Source organism: Dermacentor albipictus, chromosome 4 (genome assembly GCF_038994185.2).
Source record: "Dermacentor albipictus isolate Rhodes 1998 colony chromosome 4, USDA_Dalb.pri_finalv2, whole genome shotgun sequence".
NCBI classification, from domain to species: domain Eukaryota; kingdom Metazoa; phylum Arthropoda; class Arachnida; order Ixodida; family Ixodidae; genus Dermacentor; species Dermacentor albipictus.
Window position 1 is genome coordinate 123,600,708 of NC_091824.1, and position 19,743 is coordinate 123,620,450.

The 19,743-nt window shown below is 42.0% G+C and overlaps 1 protein-coding gene across 3 annotated transcripts in view; it reads right to left on the reverse strand.

The window, feature by feature from the left end:
* Position 1: 1 nt before the first annotated feature.
* Positions 2-19,743, reverse strand: part of LOC135899572 (tetratricopeptide repeat protein 21B-like) — a 55,522-nt gene continuing 35,780 nt past the window's right edge. For 2 of the 3 annotated variants that reach the window (XM_065428876.2, XM_070537544.1), the window contains exons 28-39: positions 14,709-14,819; positions 14,482-14,563; positions 11,984-12,134; positions 11,033-11,194; positions 10,021-10,081; positions 9,806-9,940; positions 4,778-4,891; positions 4,619-4,672; positions 3,734-3,790; positions 1,476-1,596; positions 431-498; positions 2-124 (exon numbers count right to left, since the gene is read on the reverse strand). In XM_065428876.2, coding sequence (XP_065284948.1) covers positions 47-124; positions 431-498; positions 1,476-1,596; positions 3,734-3,790; positions 4,619-4,672; positions 4,778-4,891; positions 9,806-9,940; positions 10,021-10,081; positions 11,033-11,194; positions 11,984-12,134; positions 14,482-14,563; positions 14,709-14,819 — 1,194 coding nt within the window. In that variant the 3' untranslated portion in view covers positions 2-46. Of the gene's footprint in view, positions 125-430; positions 499-1,475; positions 1,597-3,733; positions 3,791-4,618; positions 4,673-4,777; positions 4,892-9,805; positions 9,941-10,020; positions 10,082-11,032; positions 11,195-11,983; positions 12,135-14,481; positions 14,564-14,708; positions 14,820-19,743 lie in introns of those variants that run through there. The other variant, XM_065428877.2, reaches the window with a different exon arrangement.

The following is a 19,743-nucleotide window of genomic DNA, read 5'->3' on the forward strand; positions in this document are numbered from 1 at the left end:
GTTGCTGGAGAAAGTCGAACTGGTTTTTATGATAACATTGAGCACCTCAAGTGCGTAGATTTGCACGTGCCTTCTCTAAGATGTCCTTTCTTATCTTTGGGTAACTTGGGTACTTGGCCAGAACCTGCAGAGAGTGAGCTTTAGTAAAGTTTTCAATGGTTTTGCTTACAAGAGACTGGTCATGAATGAGTGAAATTCTTCGCACGAGACATTTCTGTGTTAACAGTCAAATTTGTTCACTTAAGAAACTTGTCACAGCTGTCTCTCATTATGCTATGTATCATGCGAAATTTATCAGCTACTGTTAAGTTCTTAGCAACTTCAGCTCCCGAGAAGAATGGCACTTGTGCAGTACATTAGTGTAATGAATAGGGTAATGCTTCTAGATCACCACTTGAATATAGTATGACAATAAATTTCTTTTTCTTACGACATGGCAGACGTCAATGGCATCTGTGTATCGTTTGGCCTTGAGGTAGTTGAAGGCTAATTTGTAGCCTGTAAAATAGTAAAAGAAATTTGGGAAGTGGTCAAACATACTATAGAGTCAAACTTCCTTTTTCTTTTTTTTCTCTGCCCCCTCCCCCTTTCTTTCCACTTCTCTCTCTATCGCCTTTCTTTTTTTTTTAAGCGTAAAAAATTTATCGTGTTTCATCTCTAGAAGATCCTTAATGTCTCCTGTCTGTGAAATGTTGCTAAGAGGCATGTTATCAATGCCATCTCGTCACATTACTACTATTCTGTGACTTCATATTGTCAGATTAGAAACAGCTTGCTAAGCTATATATGAATGACATGCTTCATAGGCAGATCATAACTACCTGTACTCGCAGACAACTTTCTGTGGCAATAAAGAGAATGCTTTCGATTTAAAGCACATACATGAGGGCTCCCAAAAAAAAGCAAGATTGACAAATTCACCAATGAATGTTCAATTTGACTTATTTTTCTGCTTTTTCGTTTCCACATTTTGGTGCATGCAAAACAGTCGCACGTGGAAGCTACACTGGTTTAGCATATGTTCCAAGAAACCAAAACGTCTCTCAAGCTGTGCCAGAATACTCGTAACACACGTGCAGAAGCTTTACCTCCATAGCTTTCCCTTGATTGCTACAGAAAGTTGTCCATGAGTATAGCTGACCTATTTCTTGCCAAGCCTCACCTCCAACGGCCAAGCCTCAACAGTTGCTGAACAAGGGACATATCAGGTTGGAGTGAGCACTTCAACAAGGGGACCTGCCTTCATCAGGCCAGCAACTGTTGCCAACTGGGAACTGCCGACTGTCACTTGTCGCTCCGATGGCAACAGGTGACATTTGGCAGTCTTCGTCTGGGCAACACTTGCGGCCCCTTGTTCGACCACTGCCGATTACTTTGACTCCATATTACTTCAAGCTTCTGTCTTGTTTGGATTGCTCAATCTCAACTTTACACAAGTGCTCCCAATTGGCGGTCAAAAGCAGTTGCAGAATTACCAATTGCTGGGTTGTTCTGACTTCCCTGCTTCCAAGCGTTCTCATAGTATTGAGCAGCGTCCTTGTAACTCTGCTCCTTCTCCATGATGTAGCCCATGTATTCGTAAGCCTTGGTGCAGGACTTAGGGTGCCAACATGTAAAGGAGCAAAAAAAATAGTGAAGTTCATGTGAGATTTCAGTTGCAGGTGGCAGGTTTCTCACTTGTCTGAAGGTGTACTCATCACTGGTTTCTATTGGCTCTAGTTTCTAGAGACAAAGTTTCTGTCATTTTTATCAAGTGAAAACCAGCCATTCATGAATGGCTCTTTGCGTAACATTTCTACACTGAAAAGCTGCATGTAGGCTTCACAGATCGATTCTCATATTATGATGAAGTCCACTCATCGTTTTGGAGGGGCTGCTTGAATTGACAAGCAAGTGCTTGAATTGCATTCTAAGTTCGCCAGATTTTACCATACAAAAGAATGACAGAATAAGTCATAATGCTTCGTGGTGGATCATAGTTTAAGGTGTCGGACATAGCAAGAAAAATTCCCTTGATCTTCCAGATGAATGCATGCTTCAATGGCAGAGCAAGGAAAAGCAACTTATCAATGAAGTTAGTTGATTCTAAATGATTTGTGGAAAATGCACACCCAATTTTAATTAAGAAATCAAAAGTCAGTTATCTGCCACAGAGGAAAACTTGCTCCCAATAAACCAGTAGGATTATCTTTTAGTAAAGCCACTGCCATTTTTGCAAGCGGATGACAAGGAGAGGCCAAGCTGTACCTGATTATAAATCATGGCTGTTCTGAAATTTTTCATAAGAGTCCAGTTCTCCTTGTCGCATTCATGCACATTAATCTACTAGAACTAGAGCAGTAAAGTGATCCAAGTTTTATTATTCTTTATTGAAAAATCAAGTTAATTTTGCATTCATACTCGGTCATGGCTCCTATCCTGATATTTGCCAGTATGTTTCAGTGAGCGTTTGAGTGTTCATGAAGGCATTCATGAATGATAAGTGCCGAATTATTTTGGGCTGGAATAAAGCATCGATGTTATTCCCCTTATGTTCTAATCAGCACTCCCCCCCCCCCTATTATTTTTTTTTTTCGTTATGGACAGTTGCCCATGTTAGTGTGTCCTTGCTATCAAGATGTTTAGAACAAGTTTCAAAGCAATGAAGTAGTTGCACAGACATGTCTGGCTCTGCTCTCCAGTTACTTACTTTGTGCAACCGCAAAGAACAGCTGGGGAAGTTATTTTGTTCAATGCCAGTTTTCCACCCCTTTTTTTCCCTAATGGTGGTGCAAAATATACTACACCAAGTGCTGTGAACATTGTTAATGCATAAAAAAATAATAATAATGACTGGGACACTATTTCGGAAAATATATGACATGAAAGATTTTGAGCCATGTGTGTTAGTAAAGCTATTTTATCCACTAACACATAGCACAAAATTTATTTATTTTTTATTTACACTAATGCAGACCTTGCTTTAAGTCGAGGCAGGGAGTGCACAAAATATAATCATCAAAATCAATACAAAGGCAGACAAACATAATTGGAATGAACATTTAAGTAAAGTTTGCACATTATACCAAATACATTATCTAAAATATATCATGAAATGCCCTTTCGAAGTCATCAGCCGCTAGTACGCTCACAGGTAAGGCATTCCACTCAGTCGTAGTTTTCGGGAAAAAATGAAAACTTAAAAGCATTAGTATGCGCAAAGTATGGGGTTAAGCTATGATTGTGATGATGAGTTCTACGCGTGTCTAAAAACTGTACTAAGGGGTGGGAGAAATGCCTAATTTGCCCTGAATTAGTTGGTGGAGGAAGGATAAGTGGGTGATCCTTTGTCTTATATGGAAAGATGGAAAGGTTGGATACGGTTGGTTGTCATTAATAAGTTGATAAGGGTAACGAGTTTTCTTGTATTTATTATATATAAAGTGTACTCCACGTCTCTGTACATTATTTACTTACTGTACTGTACTTTTCCTAATTCTATTATATCTTTTTTTGTATGGGGGATCCCAAATGATAGTGGCATATTCGTCTTATGTTTTACGTCTTACGTCTTAAGTTTTTCGTCTTATGAGTGTATTATAAGCTAATAATTTGCAGCTGCTAGGTGCACCCCCAAGTTTATAGCAAAGAAAACCAACTTTGTGTTTGAAGCTTCTTTTTATGAGCTTTTGAAGTAGAAGTGACCAGTGAATAAACATTTTTTAATTGCATGTTGAAGTTGTAACATGCTCACCTTGTTGTGCTGCAGGACACGTTTGAGAAGGTCAGTTGACACATCATACTTTCCAGACTGTAACAGGAGAACACACAGCATGAAGTTGCACCATATTTCGTAGCATAATTGTGGAGGCCTGTCTTACTGCAGTTGTTCATGATCAAGTTTTCAACAGATGCCCACTTGCAAAAAAATAGCTCACTTATGTTCAAACCTTCGTTTTGCAAATATGTTTAATGCATTGCTGACAGTTGTAGACCAAGGGTACTCAAGTAGGTAGTAGAAATTATGAAGATGATAGAAGGTGTGGCAGCAAATGCAAACGCTGGATATCAGTACTCTGAGGTGAGAGCATGCAAGCATCTTGCTTTCCATAGGTTCGCTTTGCCTTCTATGTCACTGAGTAGGTGGTGTTTAATTGGCGCTCCCGCTTCACTGAGCAGACGACCATCGAAGAAAATGTGGTGCCAGTGAATCGCAAGAGTTCAAGCGAATGCTAAGAAAGCAAAATGCTTGTGCAATCTCGCCCCTGCAAACATGGCTGTTTGCCTTCTTTTGCCTTTCAGCAAGTAGTGGTGGCTGCAGCTGTGTTTGGCAGTAAAGGAAGGTGTGGCTGTTCTAAACAGAATACAGAAGTTATGAGGCTTGATTGCAATAGAAAAAGTGTGTTGTGCAGCTCTGATGTAAACAATACTTCAAGCATTTATGTACACAATATCTTAACCACTTGTTGCATAAGTGAAGCTTAAGAGCACTATACAAAAAAATGAAAGTATCGTCGATGAGCTGAGCTTGTACTTGGTTGTTGCCAGAAATTCACAAACTAATGCAGCCGTCTATGGAATGGAAGTGGTTAATCTCAAATACAATATCAGCTACACCCATTTGCTCTTTCAAGTATACCTGGATGTAAATGTCAGCAAGAAGAATCCAGCACTTCTCCAGGTATTCTGCATCCTATAAATATATATAAAAAGAAAGAAAGGAACGAAACCTTGGTTTGTCACTATGGCATACACTTCTACATTCAAATTTAGAACAGTTTGTTGCATTCACACTGACCCCAAAGTTCCAGGGCGCTTTCATCACCCGCTTGAGCTGATTTCTGGCTCTGGGCACCTGCTTGAGTATCATCTGGGCTGTTGCTATGCCTAATATGGCACCAACGTGGTCCCTCTGAAATACAGTGCAGAGATTGTGGAATCAGGAGCTGGACTTCTGGAGGTATTTATTTTTGTTATTTTTTCAGTTTCGATATCAAAAATGACTATATTTGCTCACTTTTTGTAACGGTCCCACTCATGCTTTAAATGTAAAATTTTGCAAGGAGGCTCCTCAATGTCTACATTATTTTCAATTATGCTTTTCAAGCAGTCCAAAATTTATTTGCAGTTCACTTTTAAAGTTTTTCTTTTTGAATGCAACTAATGCCATTCAAATTGTTTCGTTGGTTGCCTAATATGGGCATTTCTGGTATGTGTGTACACTTATAAAAAGACCCTCCTAATTGGGGAAAGCACAACTAGCTCTGCTAAAGTTGAATTTGCTGACTTGGAGGCTGTTCATGTCATCTGATCACTACCACTTCCTGTGGACTGCAGTTTTAGGATTGACTGATATCTCTGGGTGCATGTTATCTGTCCATTTTCTGATTGTTTCCAAGTAAATTCTGAACCCGTATTTTTAGGCAAACTATAATATATCCACAAAATGAATTATACTATTTTTAATTTTCCCCTTAACTACAGATTAGTTATGTTTAATAAATCAGCTTTTTAAGTATTGGCTACCGACCCCAAGTGTGATACGCAACGTTGTAGAGCACCTTTAGAAACCTCTCAATAGATTGTTTCCAACACGATATATCTCACGTGATCCTTTTTTTTCACTTTCCAAAGAAGGCCTGCGAAATATGAAAAAATACCACTTGACGGAGCATTTGTGCACTGTTTTTGTGCTGCTCTCAAGCATGCGATGGATGAACAAGGTTGGCTGCAGCGACAGAGCCTTATGTCTGGTGTAGGTAGCTGGGCATGCGGCTTTTATCGCATGACAGTGCAAATGCGTGCTGTTGGCCGAGCTTTGCCAAAACGATAAAGCGTCTAAGGAGACGAAAGAGAACTAGAACATAGCTTTATTTTTTTTATGCTTGAAATGGGCAAGAGCTGGCAGCCTGCCGATGAAGTGTAATGGCATTGAGTGGGGAGGCAGCGTTAGGGCCAGAGTTATTTTCCAGCGAATTTCAATTCAAAAAGCGCCCTTTGATTTTAATGCGTGTTCGAAGAGGTCACCATCTGCTGCAATGCACATTTAGCATCTCATAGGCACATTTTTCAAGGCGTTCTTGATCATGGTATCAGGGACGGAGTTGCAGACTTGTCTTATTTTTTCTTTTAGGTTCTCTGATGTTGTGGTTGGCGTCTGGTATACTGAATCCTTGACATGGCCACAGAGACAGAAATTGAAGGGAGTTAAATCTGGCGACTGTGCTGGCCAAGCAATGGGCCCATGACGTCCGCTCCACTGCTGCGGGAATACTTTATGCAGCCATTTGCAAGCTTTGCTGCTGCCATGCACGGGAGCGCCATCATGCTGATACCAAATGTCCTTGATCCTAGCCAATGGAACTTCACAAAGAAAATCCTCAAGTGCCCCATCAAGGATGTTATTGATGTATCTTTTGCCTGTAAGCGTGTTATCAAAAAGCACGGGGCCAATGATAGTGCCACCGTAAATTCTACACCACAAGTTAACTGACCACTAATATTGGTGACGTGTCTTCAAAACCCAGTGAGGGTTTTCGTCGCTCCAGTAGTGAGCATTGTGGATGTTCTCTTGGGCATTATGTGAGAAGGTAGCTTCATCAATCCACGGTATTTTGTTGACAAAGCCTGGGTTCCCTTCCGTCTTGATCCAGTTTGCAAAGTTCTTTCGATTTTGGAAATCGTGGGGCTCCAACATCTGGTGCAGCTGCACGTGTTATGGATGAAGTTGTCTCTTCTTAAGTACTCTCTACGCTGAAGACTTTGACACTCCAGCTTCAGCACTCACACTACGAACACATGCATGTGGGTCTGAAGAAAACTTTGGCTGAATATCTGTTTCCAAGTCCTCATCCAGGATTGAAGATTTATGTCGTTTCTTAGTAAAAGTCCCAGTCTGTCTGGGCATTTCACATGCACGCACAATCGTCATTGAGCTCGGACGCGTACCTGGATGCCAGCGTTGAAATAGCTCGACTGTGCGCCTTCTATGTCCACCTGGGGTGCGATCTTGTACGCATTCCAAAATCGAACGGAGGCGGCCCGTTCTTTATGTCACGAAATAGGTGGCCCGTTCCGTTGCGTTCGTCCGATAGCAGACCACACTGAATGACTGACAGCAGATATCACGTCACAATTGACGTGGCGTTCGTCATGGTTCAAATTAACCAATCGTGTGCCGCTCTGTGGAACTAACCGCCTCCATTCTATTTTGGAACGCGTACAAGATCGCACCCCTGACGCGCCTAGAGCCAAAACCATATCCGCTCTTTCCTCATTCGAGTGAGCCATATGTGCTGAGCAACGTTGGTCACAGCCAAATAGCGTTGCTGTGGAGAACATGATGTGATACGGGTGCCTGAGGAGCACTGGGTATATTGCAGTTTGCTGGGAGCTGGGATTGGTTCAAATGAGGTACATAAGGTATGATCTACATCCGGTAAACTGGAGCAGCCTGCGGGCACACTCTCTCGGGGACTGATGCGCCAGTCACGGTGCACAAGTGTGAAGCCAGATGCAGCCACCCGATACTGTGACCACGAAGTGATGCGCATGTGCGGGTTGCGAGATAAAAAAAAAGCGTCTGGTAGACAGTAAGTGTGAGAAAGAGAGTGGACGGGGCCAGTGCAAAAAGAGTCATCTTCTGAAGAAGACATGCGTAATCTTTCTTGAATATAGCCAAGGTTTTTTTACCATTAGTTAGTTTTGTCCCCGTGTGATTTATCCGCTGCTATTCGAGCCCCAAGGTTTAAAATTGTAGCATCATCGTTCAATTTGAAAACTACTACAAGGTCATTTGTGTACAATGGCAAAATTGTACCAGGCATCATCGCCTTCCATCGTTCCCACACACTTCGCCTTCTTCTTTCAAGCAGGATCAAAATGCTGCTTTCTACTTTTCTTTTTCGTGGCGTTGGACAGTTTATCACTTTGGCAATGCTCAGCCAGCAGTGTGCATTTGCATCGTCATGCGATAAGAGCCGCATGCCGAGATACCTACACCAGGCATAATGCCCTGTTGTGGGCCATCTCGCTGCAGCCGACCTTGTTCATCCATCGCACACTTGAGAGCAGCACAATAACAGTGTGCAAGCACCCCATCACATGGCATTTTTTAGTATTTCACAGGCTTTCTTTGGAACGTGGAAAAAAGCACCACGTGAGATATATCGTGTTATAAACAATTTATTGAGAGGTTTCCCAAGGCGCTCTACAACTTTGCGTATCGCCCTTGGGGTCTGCAGCCAATACTTAAAAAGTTGATTAATTAAACATAACTAATCTGTTATTTAAGGGGAAAATAAAAAATAGCCTGAATAACTCTAGGCCAGTGCCAACATTATGCATTCAGTTCAACTGGCGTCTGGAGTGCCTTTCATGTTTAAAGCTTTGGCTCAAGTTATGTGGGACAACCTGTATAGTTCAATGGCACACTGTCAACTATAGGCCTCCTTGTTAGCAGATACGGTAAAGTGGCTGCTCTGGTAGGGAGGTCCAGCTCTGGGTTTCATTTTTGGACCAAAACGAATTTTTGTCCTGCTTCAAAGCTTCCTTTCTGAGGAAGTGTCCTTTTGGAGCTTCAAAGTATATCCTAGTGGATGGTTTCTCGTATGAGGTAACATCCTCAAAATTGTACAATTCAGGACAATATGTATTCCCCTCTGATTTACGGTCTTGCTTTCTTTTTTTCTTTCTTATGTGGGAGGAGCACTTCAAAGAAATTTTTGTATTGTCACACCAAGTGATAGCACATGATTGGGAACACAAATATACTGCAACAAATGTTGACCGCTCCAAATGTTATGCAGCTAATTGTCCATATAATGTTATTGTAGTCATCAGCATAATTTATCTCCACTGCAAGATCAAGGCCTCTGCCAGGCATCTCCAATTGCCTTCAACTAGGATCAGCTGACGCCATCCTATGCTTGCAAACATTCTAATCTCATTGTGCCACCTTATTACTCTGCCATCCTCAACTGTGTTTCTTATCCCTTGACACCCCTACGCATTACATGGACCGCCTGCAGGGGTTCCCGTTTGAGCTTCTAGGTACGTCCAAGTGGATGCCAAATTTCCTTCTATCAACTTACAAAGCAAAAAGAAAGGGAAAATTGTCATCTATCCATCTTGCAGCATGAAGCTACAAAGGAAACCCATACCACTTTTTCAGAAAGAAAGCATTGCAGTTGAATGAAAATTCATCCTGAACAAATTTTTCTTCAACTGCGAGGCTTCCTTTCCAAAAAACCGGTATGTTTTGTGTGTGTGTTTGTGTGTGTGTGCATGTGCACATGTGCATTTGTGCTGCTTCGTGCTGTAAGACTGGTGGATGACAATTTTCATGAACTTTTATGAACTTCCCTCCACCTTTAGGGCTTCCACATAAGTGGTTTGCCAGATTATGAAAAATGGAACAATAGTTCACTTTGTTTCCTGAACTTTCTCTACAGTTTGTTCATTGCCAAATTTTAATACTCAGTTAAATTATAGGTCATATTCTTTGGTTATGATAATAAACAAGGAGGCAGGACAAGACGCAACACCTTGACATGACAAGTTCCTTGTCCTGTCTCCTCCTTGTATCATCCTGTTTGCACTAAAAGTTTATTATGAACACACACCAACCAACCTGTCAATGCATTCTGCTGAACTATCCTTAGGAAGCTTTACTAATGGCATGGACCTAACCTCAGATGCAGCTGAATTACTAGGTACCTCATTAACACAAGGTAGCACTTGCAGCTAGGGACATTGCATGTGGCTACCAAAAAAATTGCATACTTTCATCATGTGTTTACTGTGTTCATAGAAACATTTAGCTTACATTTCGTTCTTCGGAACTGAATTGCAGGAACTCATTCAAGGCGATTTCAGCATCAGCTTTTGACTTCTTGGCTAAGAGCACGAAGTTGCTCATAAGACGAAAGTCTGAGTCATTGCACATCTTGGGTCTCAGCTCCTAAAGGAAAAAAAAGTGCACTGTTTCTTTGTTCCATTATTATTAACCGGAGAAAGCATGCCAGAAGTGTAGCAACAAACAGTCAGAAGTCTCATTGCAGTTTGAATTGCTCCTTCGTGGTAGTCCACCTTAGCACCGTCTCTGCGAGACAGAGAGAGAAAAGGGGGGAAGCATTTCAATATATAAAATACCATCTGCTGTGCCGCTTTCTGGAAACTATGCCTTCTGCGCCACAAACTCAATACAGCTCCACCTGGTGTTAAACTACTCTCTTAGTTTTCCTTAATTAGGCCAAAACTTGGAGTACGCTTCCATAGTTTGGGAGCCTCACAAAAAAATTAACATTAAGAGCCTAGAAGGAATTCAAAGACAAGCAGTACGATTTATTTACAGTAAATTTAAGGCTACTGACTCCGCTACTGCATTGCTAACTGCAAACGACATTGAACTATTACAAATTCGAAGAAAGTTGGCTAGAGTTTCTCCCAAACTTAATTAATCACAGGCTAGCCTAAGACACCACAAAATACATATCCCCTTGATAAGCAGACCCACTCAACACCACTACCCTCATTCTCTAACACCAATTTTCACAAGGACTGACACTTTTCGATACTCTTTTTCCACAAACAATAGCTGACTGGAATAAGCTGAACCATATCCCCAGCGCCCGTGACCTGTATGCCATTCGTGTAGATAATGTTGCTATTTCGTGTATTAATTACAGCTGTATTATAATCAAGTTAAAATTTTTCTTAATCATCTACTGTATGACCAAGGAATTTGTGTGAGAAACGTGTTACACGCTTGTTTCATCCTGTTCTGTGTAAATAATCTTGTGTATTTTGCTCACCCTGTTTGGACTTCTTGTCCGCAGTATTTTATAAGTAAAATATATATTGTCGTTTCATTTTTCTCACTTTGTAGTGAAGGCACAAATTAGTCACGTAAAAACAAACCTCCTCAGAAATACTGAACTATGAGGAGCAGTGCCCTGATGTACATTTCATAAAATGCTGAGGCTGGCTACACTTCGTTTACCTAATAGCATGATCCATCTCTAATATGTAAGCTGCACTTTATATACCTTACCCTGTGATGATCCCACCATTGTCGAATGTTTCGCCACCAATAGTTTCATTGTCTGGATTGATGCATATCTCTATCATGTGGTAGGTTGATATGAGGCCCCAATCTGGGTCATAGCGGGCCTTGTTGAAGCTTTTCATGGCTCCAGCTGGATTTCCTGTGTACCTGGACAGGCATAAGCACACAATTGTGTGTCAGCTCATAGTATTCAAGCTTCTCATACACCATATTCTTGTTTGAATTTTTATGTGAATTACATGCTTGAACCATCTAAAACTAAATCATGGATGATTCAGGACAAAACCATGATTTGTTATGAACAGATGTGTACTCTAGGCATATTTTCATTCACTGTCTGCTGAAACCTAAATTATATCTGCTGATAAGACCTAAACCAAGTGAAAAACCTTAAGATAAAGGTTTGTTGCACAGCAATTGTAATATTTTCTTAGGCAGCCTAGTGGCTTGCAGTTGGCTGCTCTATCAAGACATGAGATTTCAAGATGAACATAAGTGTGCATGTGTGCATAAGTGTGTAAGTACCTATGAAGGTACTTTTGGCTGAAGACTCCACATTGTCCTGGTATTACTTTGTTAGGGGTGTAAATTGCAAATTATTCTTGTTTTGGATTTCTAGTCTTGGTGCCTGCAGACATTATAGATTGCGCATGTCACATTGCACAATTTTGTTTTTTCTACAAAAACTGGAAGTTCAACTTTTAGTTTCGATTTCCTCTATTAAACTTTTTTTTTCTATGGAAAAAACATTTAGAAAATTAAGAAACTATAATCCACAGGTCTAGCCTGGCTCCAACTTTTATCTTTTATGTTTCTTTAAAGGACATTGAAAATGTAGCACTTGAAACAAAGAATTAGATTTGTATGTTTTAAATAAAATGAGAAGTTATTTAAATATTAACTATTGTATATTGAATATTACTTTAGCAAAAGTACCATTCATGGAGTCCTTTGCAGTAGAAATAGCCCCCATTGACTCCAGAGCGTGGCAATAGATTGCTGGCCTTCTTGAGAAACTGATCGGCTTGGTCCAACTTGCCTAGACGTCTCATGGCTTCTATAAGCCTGGCTAGTGCAGGGTAATAGTCTGCAATGAGATGGGCATCAACCATCATCCTATTTTAAAAAGATCATGAAATATGCTTTACGACTGGAACAAACTTTTGACAACCCTAGAAGCATGTGACAAGTGATGTACACTCTTGAGCAAAATTGTTTAGAGACCACAACATCAGTCAAAAATTTCAATTTCTCATAGCACAGCAATGCAACATGGAACTGTCCCAATGTGTTGCGATAGTCAAACTGGCCCACACGAGCTGCACCACTTGATTTCAGCCTGCATGCCTAAGCTGCAAAGAAATAAAATTTCTACGGCCTCTGTGGACTTCAAAATTTCGCTTGTGAGTATATGTGTATTTATTCATCTCACACATTGGTAATATTCATAATCTCTTTATGAAACAGTTTAAATATAACAGAGCTTCCACGTGGCACACTATTTCTGTTATCATGTATGTGGCTACAAAGCATGGTTGAATATGGCTGCCTATGTTATCTTAATTTTAAAAATTAATTAAATTATCATGTTTTACGTGCTAGAAGCACTTTCTGATATGTTATCTTGCTGTTGTGTGTCATAACGTTAGCAATTTGTAGGTGCCTCCAAGCTTGCGTATTCAGCGTAAACTTCTTTCATTGTTGTTCACATTGCTGCTGTTTCATTCTGTCCGAATGTTCTCAGGATCAGGATCATTGATGGAGCATACACTGCCTTGTGTAATTGTGTATCCATGCGCAGATGCTTCATTCTACTTTCTGAATATGCAAAATCTTTATCAAGGGAAATGGAAAAGAAAAAATTATGCAGAATCCATCCCAAATTAACTGTCGATAATAATGCATCAGCACTGAATCGATATGGCAACACAGTGTATTGCCATCATCAAAACGAGGCATGTATGAGATGTCTACCACTATGGGACTCCTCTTTCGTGCTTCCCCAAGAACACTCGGTGCCATCTAGCACTGCCACTGCGAAGCCTGCATGTGACCTCCGAAATGCATGGTGCCTGGGAAATGTGTCACGTAGCAACTGGGCTCCTCTCTTGCGCAACTTTCTGGACATGCTACACTATCTAGTGGCACTGCTGCACAGTCCACGCATGGCCTTAAGATGAGAAGATTGGCACACCGGGGCCTGCGAATACTGAGAATTGTTCCTTCGCTTGCCACACAATCAGTGGCACCTACTCAGTAACCCAAGTTTGCAAGAGGTTCATTGAAGAGCGGCACATACCTAGTGCATTCATGGCGCAGCTTGCTAAAGCATTGGCGTGAAAGGCGCTCATTTAAAAGCAGCACCTAGCCAGGGCATCTGTGGCGCAGCCTGCTAATGCGTCGGGTTGCTGTCCTTGAGGAATGCTTGCGACATGGGCTCAATTCCGCTCATCTTTGGAGAAATTTAAGGGATCTTTTCCGCATTGTAGAGTGGTACATTTCCAGTGGCACACACCTATTTACTGAAGTTGGCATCAAAGATGTTCATTTAAGAGTGTCACATACCTTCTGACACATACCCAGTAACCCAAATTGGCATCAAAGAGGTTCATTGGAGACTAGCACAGGCCAAGTGGCAAATACCCAGTACTCCAGGAAGGCATCAAATAGATTCTTTGAGCAGCGGTATCTGCCCAGACCCGCGTCTGCAGTGATCCATGTCGGAGTGAAAGAGGTTCGTTGAAGAGGGGCAAGTATGTACAGGGAGAGAAACAACTTTATTTGCCACTGCAGGGTTGGAAGTTAGGGCAGGTAGGCTATAATGTGGCTTCCAGGTGGGGGTGATATCTTGGGCACACCAGACGAGTTCCAGTTGTGTTTTCTTGTCTGCTCCTGTCAGCAGCTGATTCCAACCCTCCTCGGAGGCAGTAATGATTGTGGGGGAGGGTTACCCTCGTATCTCCAGAGAATGTGTGCCCAAGTGGCAAACACTTCGTGGTCACACTTAGTACAGACGGAGTCATAATCCCCGCCAGTGATTAAATAAAGCCTAGAATGACTGAGAACGGAATCGGTCTGCAGTCTGCAAAGCATGGTGGCTTACACTCGGTCGAGGTCGGGGTGGGGAGGCAGGTACACGCGTCTCGTCTCCTCGTAGAAGTTAGTAATTTCAGCATAGGATGTGGGGGCCTCTGCGAGAGCATCCGAGTTCGAGGGGCTGGCCGCCTGGTTAGTTAGGCCTCGGGCCTACCCTGTTAACAGCACATTCTACCGCTGGCTACCCAGTGACCAAGTAGGCAGAAAAATAGTAATATACAAACATACATAGATATATACATAGATAGAAACATACATACATAAATAAACAGCCCCTGGAAAGTGCATGAAGTATCCTAAGAATGATAAAACATCAACAAACGATTCCATGAGCTCACCTGGTTTTCTCTCTAGCAGCTGCTGAAAATGAAACATGGATGATTCCAAGTCTGTTTTCCTGAACATGAGATCTGCCATCATCTATGGTCGAGGAGTAACGTGAAAGCCAAATGAGAGAATGTACCTTTTGATTCCACTACCAGCATTTCTGCCATTTTCACCATGAAATTAAACATCAAATGGCATTGTCTTAGTTGGAAATGAAAGACCAATTCATGCAACATACCAGTGTGGCAGTATCATTGTTCTTTTCAAGCTGGAGAACTGTGTTACAGTACTGCTTGGCTGATTCAAGATTGTTGGAGGTCATCTCCAACTTTGCAAGAGCCAGGAGAATCTGAGAAATGGAAAACAAGCAGTCACGTATGCTTTTCCTGTATTCCTTTAGGCATTTATTAGGAGCAGCAATGAAGAATGCCAAGTTGTTTTAACCAAGGGTTGCAATGTCCATTGGATGAAATGTCCATTTCATCTGCTGCTGAAGTCCTGATTGGCTGGGTTGGTACACGTGAGAAGGAGATAGGTGGCCCCAGCCAATCCGGAGTTCAGCAGGAGACAACATATACATGTCCACTTGGTGGACACCAGTGGCGTAGCCAGAAACTTCATTCAGGGGAAGGGGGAGGCTGACGACATTAGGCCACCTCCATATAGAATTTGTCGAGGGATCAAATACATGAATAATGACTGCACTGCCATTGCCAAAGATGCAGCAAACAAATTCTTGAATGCTACATACTGTCAAGACAAGTAAAATATGTATTTTTTTCATTAATAAATATACTCGTAAAAATTGTGCCCGACATAACCGATATCAATGCTTCCATGTTTTTTGTCTATTTAATAAGTAAATGAAATATCACACAAACTTTAGAACTATATCAGTTCGAAACCAGCAAAGCAGTGCATGCCGCTGATATGAAAAATATGAAGGCCATGAAATGAACAAGTTGAAGACACATATTTTAATGAAACTTTGCCATTCAAGAAACTTGTTTACATTTTTTCACGTATGCAACGGCCAGGGAAAAATCTCAATGACACTGTCCTTCGTTCCAATGTATTGTGCAGGAGCAGCTGTCACCAGCCATGTATTCTAATTGCACCGAAACTATAGTTACAAAAGAGAGCACATATAAAAAGCAGGAGTTCTGCAAAATATACGAGGGTGAGTCAAATGAAAGTGAGCCAATGCAAATATATGACAAACTGGGTACTTTATTTAAAAGTAGTCTCCATGAGCATTTAGACATTTGTACCACTGACTAACGAGTTGCGTGATTCTCGTCTCATAAAACTTCTTGGGTTGCTGCTTCAATAAGGCTGTAACCGACTCTTTTACGTCATTGTCTACACGAATGTGGTTCCCTTGAGCTGGTTCTTCATTTGCCCCAAAAAGTGTGGAAGTCGCAAGGCTACAGGTCTAGGCTGTATGGCAGATGTTACAGCGTTTCCCACTTGAAGTTTTCCAGTTTTGTGTTAACCACATTAGCATCGTGGGGACGGGCAATGTGGTGGAGCAAGATGACTCCATTCATCTATTTTCTACGTCTTTTGTTCTTGATTGCGACATGCAGCTGATCCGGTGTTTCACATTATCAAAAATGATTAATAGTCTCTCCAGGTTTAGCAAATTCAATCAGTGATGGCCCCTGACGATATAAAAAAAAAGTCAACATATTTCCGGCAGAAATGACAGCCTTTGCTTTCTTTGGGTGTGGTGAGTTCTAATGTTTCCACTGTAAGCTTTGCCGTCGTGTTCCAGGCTCATAGCAGTGGCACCATGATTCGTCCCCAATCATAATTGCCGACAAGAAGTCGTCACCCTCAGTGTAATACCCGATCAGATGAGTCAAGGCAGTGCCGAACCTCTCAGTCTTCTGGCCATGGTTCCTAATCTTGGTCATTCACTGCGCACACAGGAGCTGATAACCGAGATGTTCATGAATTATAGTGTGAACTGAACTGTGATGTTCACACGCTCTGCCAGTTCATTGGTGCTTACACTCTAAAAGAGCTTACACCCTTCGGGGCTTATCTTGTCCTACAACAATAATTGTCATCCGCCTTGCTTGCGTTTCCTCTCTCGAAAGCTTGGCGCTCGCTACTTTCCTGTCGAGAATGCTGTGTCAAGCTGCTAACACGCAAGCTGTTCGTGACTAGGAAGTACCTGGCTCGCAGCATTAAAGAAAGGAAATGCGGGCAAGAGAGATGACGATTAATGTTTGGGGACAATATACAACCCAAAGGGTGTAAACTTTTTTTAAGAGTGTATCCTCCTGTTCTTGTCTAATCAGCTCATCAACCTTTGCAAACGTGTTGGGGGTGATTGCACAGTGGCTTTGGCCCAGTCTTGGACTGTCTTTGCAATTTGCACATTCATCTTTGAACCATTTGCTCCAACGCTTCACAGCGGCCAATGAAATGCAATGTTCAACGTACACGGCAGCCATACGGCAACTAATTTCTTTTTTGGGAAACACCTTCAGCTGTCAAAAACCTCACGACACCATGCTGTTAAACTTTTGGAGTGTCCATTATGTCACGCAGCCATGTTCCACCCAGTTAATGGGAGCATTAAAGAACATTTATCCTCACATCTGCATGTCACTTTTGTGAATGAGAGATGCCTGTGTGCTACATGCATGCCTCGCAGATAATTAACCGAACCATTATTGTGCAGGGCAAGTTGGTTCACTTTCATTTTACTTGCCCTCGTACATTAGAAATGCAAAGCTACAATAGAATATACAAATGCGAAGATACAGCTTGTTAAATGCAAAAAAAAGCGTCACTGGAAATAAAGTTCACTGCACGTATACACAAAACCTCACAACAAGATATTTAAATGCACCTATAAGTCTCTGATAAACCTACGTATCTAAGGAAAAGTCACTGTATATAATGCGTCAAACAAGGTAAATATGTTGCACAATCACAGATTCACAGATCACAAAATTCAAGGCCCCCCCTCGTCCCCCTCCATCTGCTCCCACAGCACATACAGCACGCGGCACGGGGTCACGATTTTATCGCCCTTTGACTTTATATGGAACATGAGGGCGAGGGCGATGGCAGGAATGTGCCTGGAGTGTCCATATAATTGCTATCGTAATAATATAATAAGAGTATCCCGGCAAATGATGTGTCCTGTGGCCAATTACTTTTCGCAAAAGAAGTAACAAAATTGAACTTTCACCATGCAACAATTCGCTGCGACGCAACGTTTTTTTTTTCTTTTGTGGAGTGGGGACACCAGAATGAAAAAAACTCCAAGGAAAGCATGTTGGCCAGAACGGAATGCCTACTTTAGGCACCAAATGTGGCTACCGAAGGAACATCAAAGAAAACCTGAGATGCTTGGTCCACAGATAGCCATGCGCATACCGCCCGGTATCTTACACCGGTGGGACAAGACTTTCCGGAGATGTTGTGCTCAAGCGAATGTGTTGCAATGCATCAAGACTCCACAGTGATGGTGGCGAGTGACGAATATTTCTTTCTTCTAGCCAGAAAGTATCCAAAACTCTGTCAGGCCAAAATCCACTCAGCCAGAGAAAAACGAACACGCATCGACGTGTGCCGCGTGGTGGTCGGGGAAACTTGAGATAAACACATGCGTGCTCAGGCTGGCTCTGGCAGCCCGCGAGAAGTGAGAACAAGAAAATTGAAGATGGTCAATGTGTCTTCACGAATAAAAGTCAAAGTAGAAAAAAATTAATAAGAACGTACTTGTCTCTGCTGGTGAAGTGTCTTGACATGGATGCTTTGACGCAGGTGAAAAAATGCTCATATTATTTTCTGTGACATGATGGCACAAATGAACCACCACAATGCTTCGTCTCATTGGACCTCGCTGCGTGCTTTGTCAACTTGCCTGATAGTGTTGATTGGGCTTGTCTCATTGTATAGTCTGATGTACGACTTTAGAAAAGTCAATGTACCTTTGGCATCAAATGTTTATAAGAGCATTAAACCCACAGATTTCTGGAATTGAAAATTTAAAGCACGACATTGGAAATGTAAATGCGCCTTTCGCATCAAATGCTTATGAGAATGTTATACCCATAAAGTTTCAAAATTGAAATTCATGTGCTCCGCAGATTCCGCGGCCTCTGCGAGATGCCGTGACAAGCCCACTTGCCATCAAAACACCCTTGAAATATTGTGCTTGGATGAGGCTCCTTGCATTATGTGACTCCAAGTGCATAAGCATTGCCACAAAATCTAGCCCAAGTTTGCAATGCTCCTCCAGAAATATCCTTTCGTGTGTGAAAAAAGACATTCTAGACAAAATCTAGAATGATTTCTAGCACCGAAGGTTGTTTTGGTCGACGGTGCATGACAGTACGAAAAAATGTCGGGGAGTGGGGGGGTTTGAAGCCCGATAAGCCCCCCCGACTACGCCCTTGGTGGCGCCCCCTGGTGGACAATGGACACTTACAGAACACCCCTGCTCTCCCACCCAGGTTTCTACTGGTTTGCTGCTCTGTGGGATACACAATGTCATTGTGGGAAACGCAATGGCATTCACTGCACATTGAAATTCAGTTGCCACAGTGCAGACATCCTTAAGAAATGCAGCAGAGCTCTAATAGCTTTCAGTGAAGATGATGCTTAAGATTGTGTCCTAATGTCTTCTCTTCTGTGAGCGGTCGCCCCTCCAATATGCTCAGGATGGCACACAAAGAATGCTTTTGGTCATCAGAGAAAGTGCAGTGGCTGCATCACAGTACTATTCTCATAACAATCATAAAAGTTTCTCAAGGCCATGTTCAACAAAGACCTTAACTGCAACGCTGTGTGTATTTCAGCATGAATATGAGCATTTAAGAGGCTTTGGCCATTGCATTTGCTCTCGTGCCACGTTCACGATACAAGATAGTCCTAGTGTGAGAAAGTCCACATTAACACCACTGTGAGCAGGTAACCAGGCAGTATCAGCTAAAGAAAAAAAAATGAAACAGAGCAAAGGCAGGGAAGTTAACCAGAAGAAAGTCCAAATTGCTGCCCCACATGGGGGAAATGGGATTCAAAGAGGCAGGAAGGAAGAAAGATGAGTAGCAAAACATAAATTGGTGCACAATATGTTGAGGTGGCATGCTTCACTATCACAGCCTATCTCGCAGGCCAATGGACTGCAGGAAGCAAACTAGCGCTCTGGTTGCCTTTTTCCCATACGTCCATTGTAACCATTGACCTAGTATCTTTTGTTCTAACAGAGGTTGTCTGTCCACTGTTTTTAGTGCAATGCATATCAC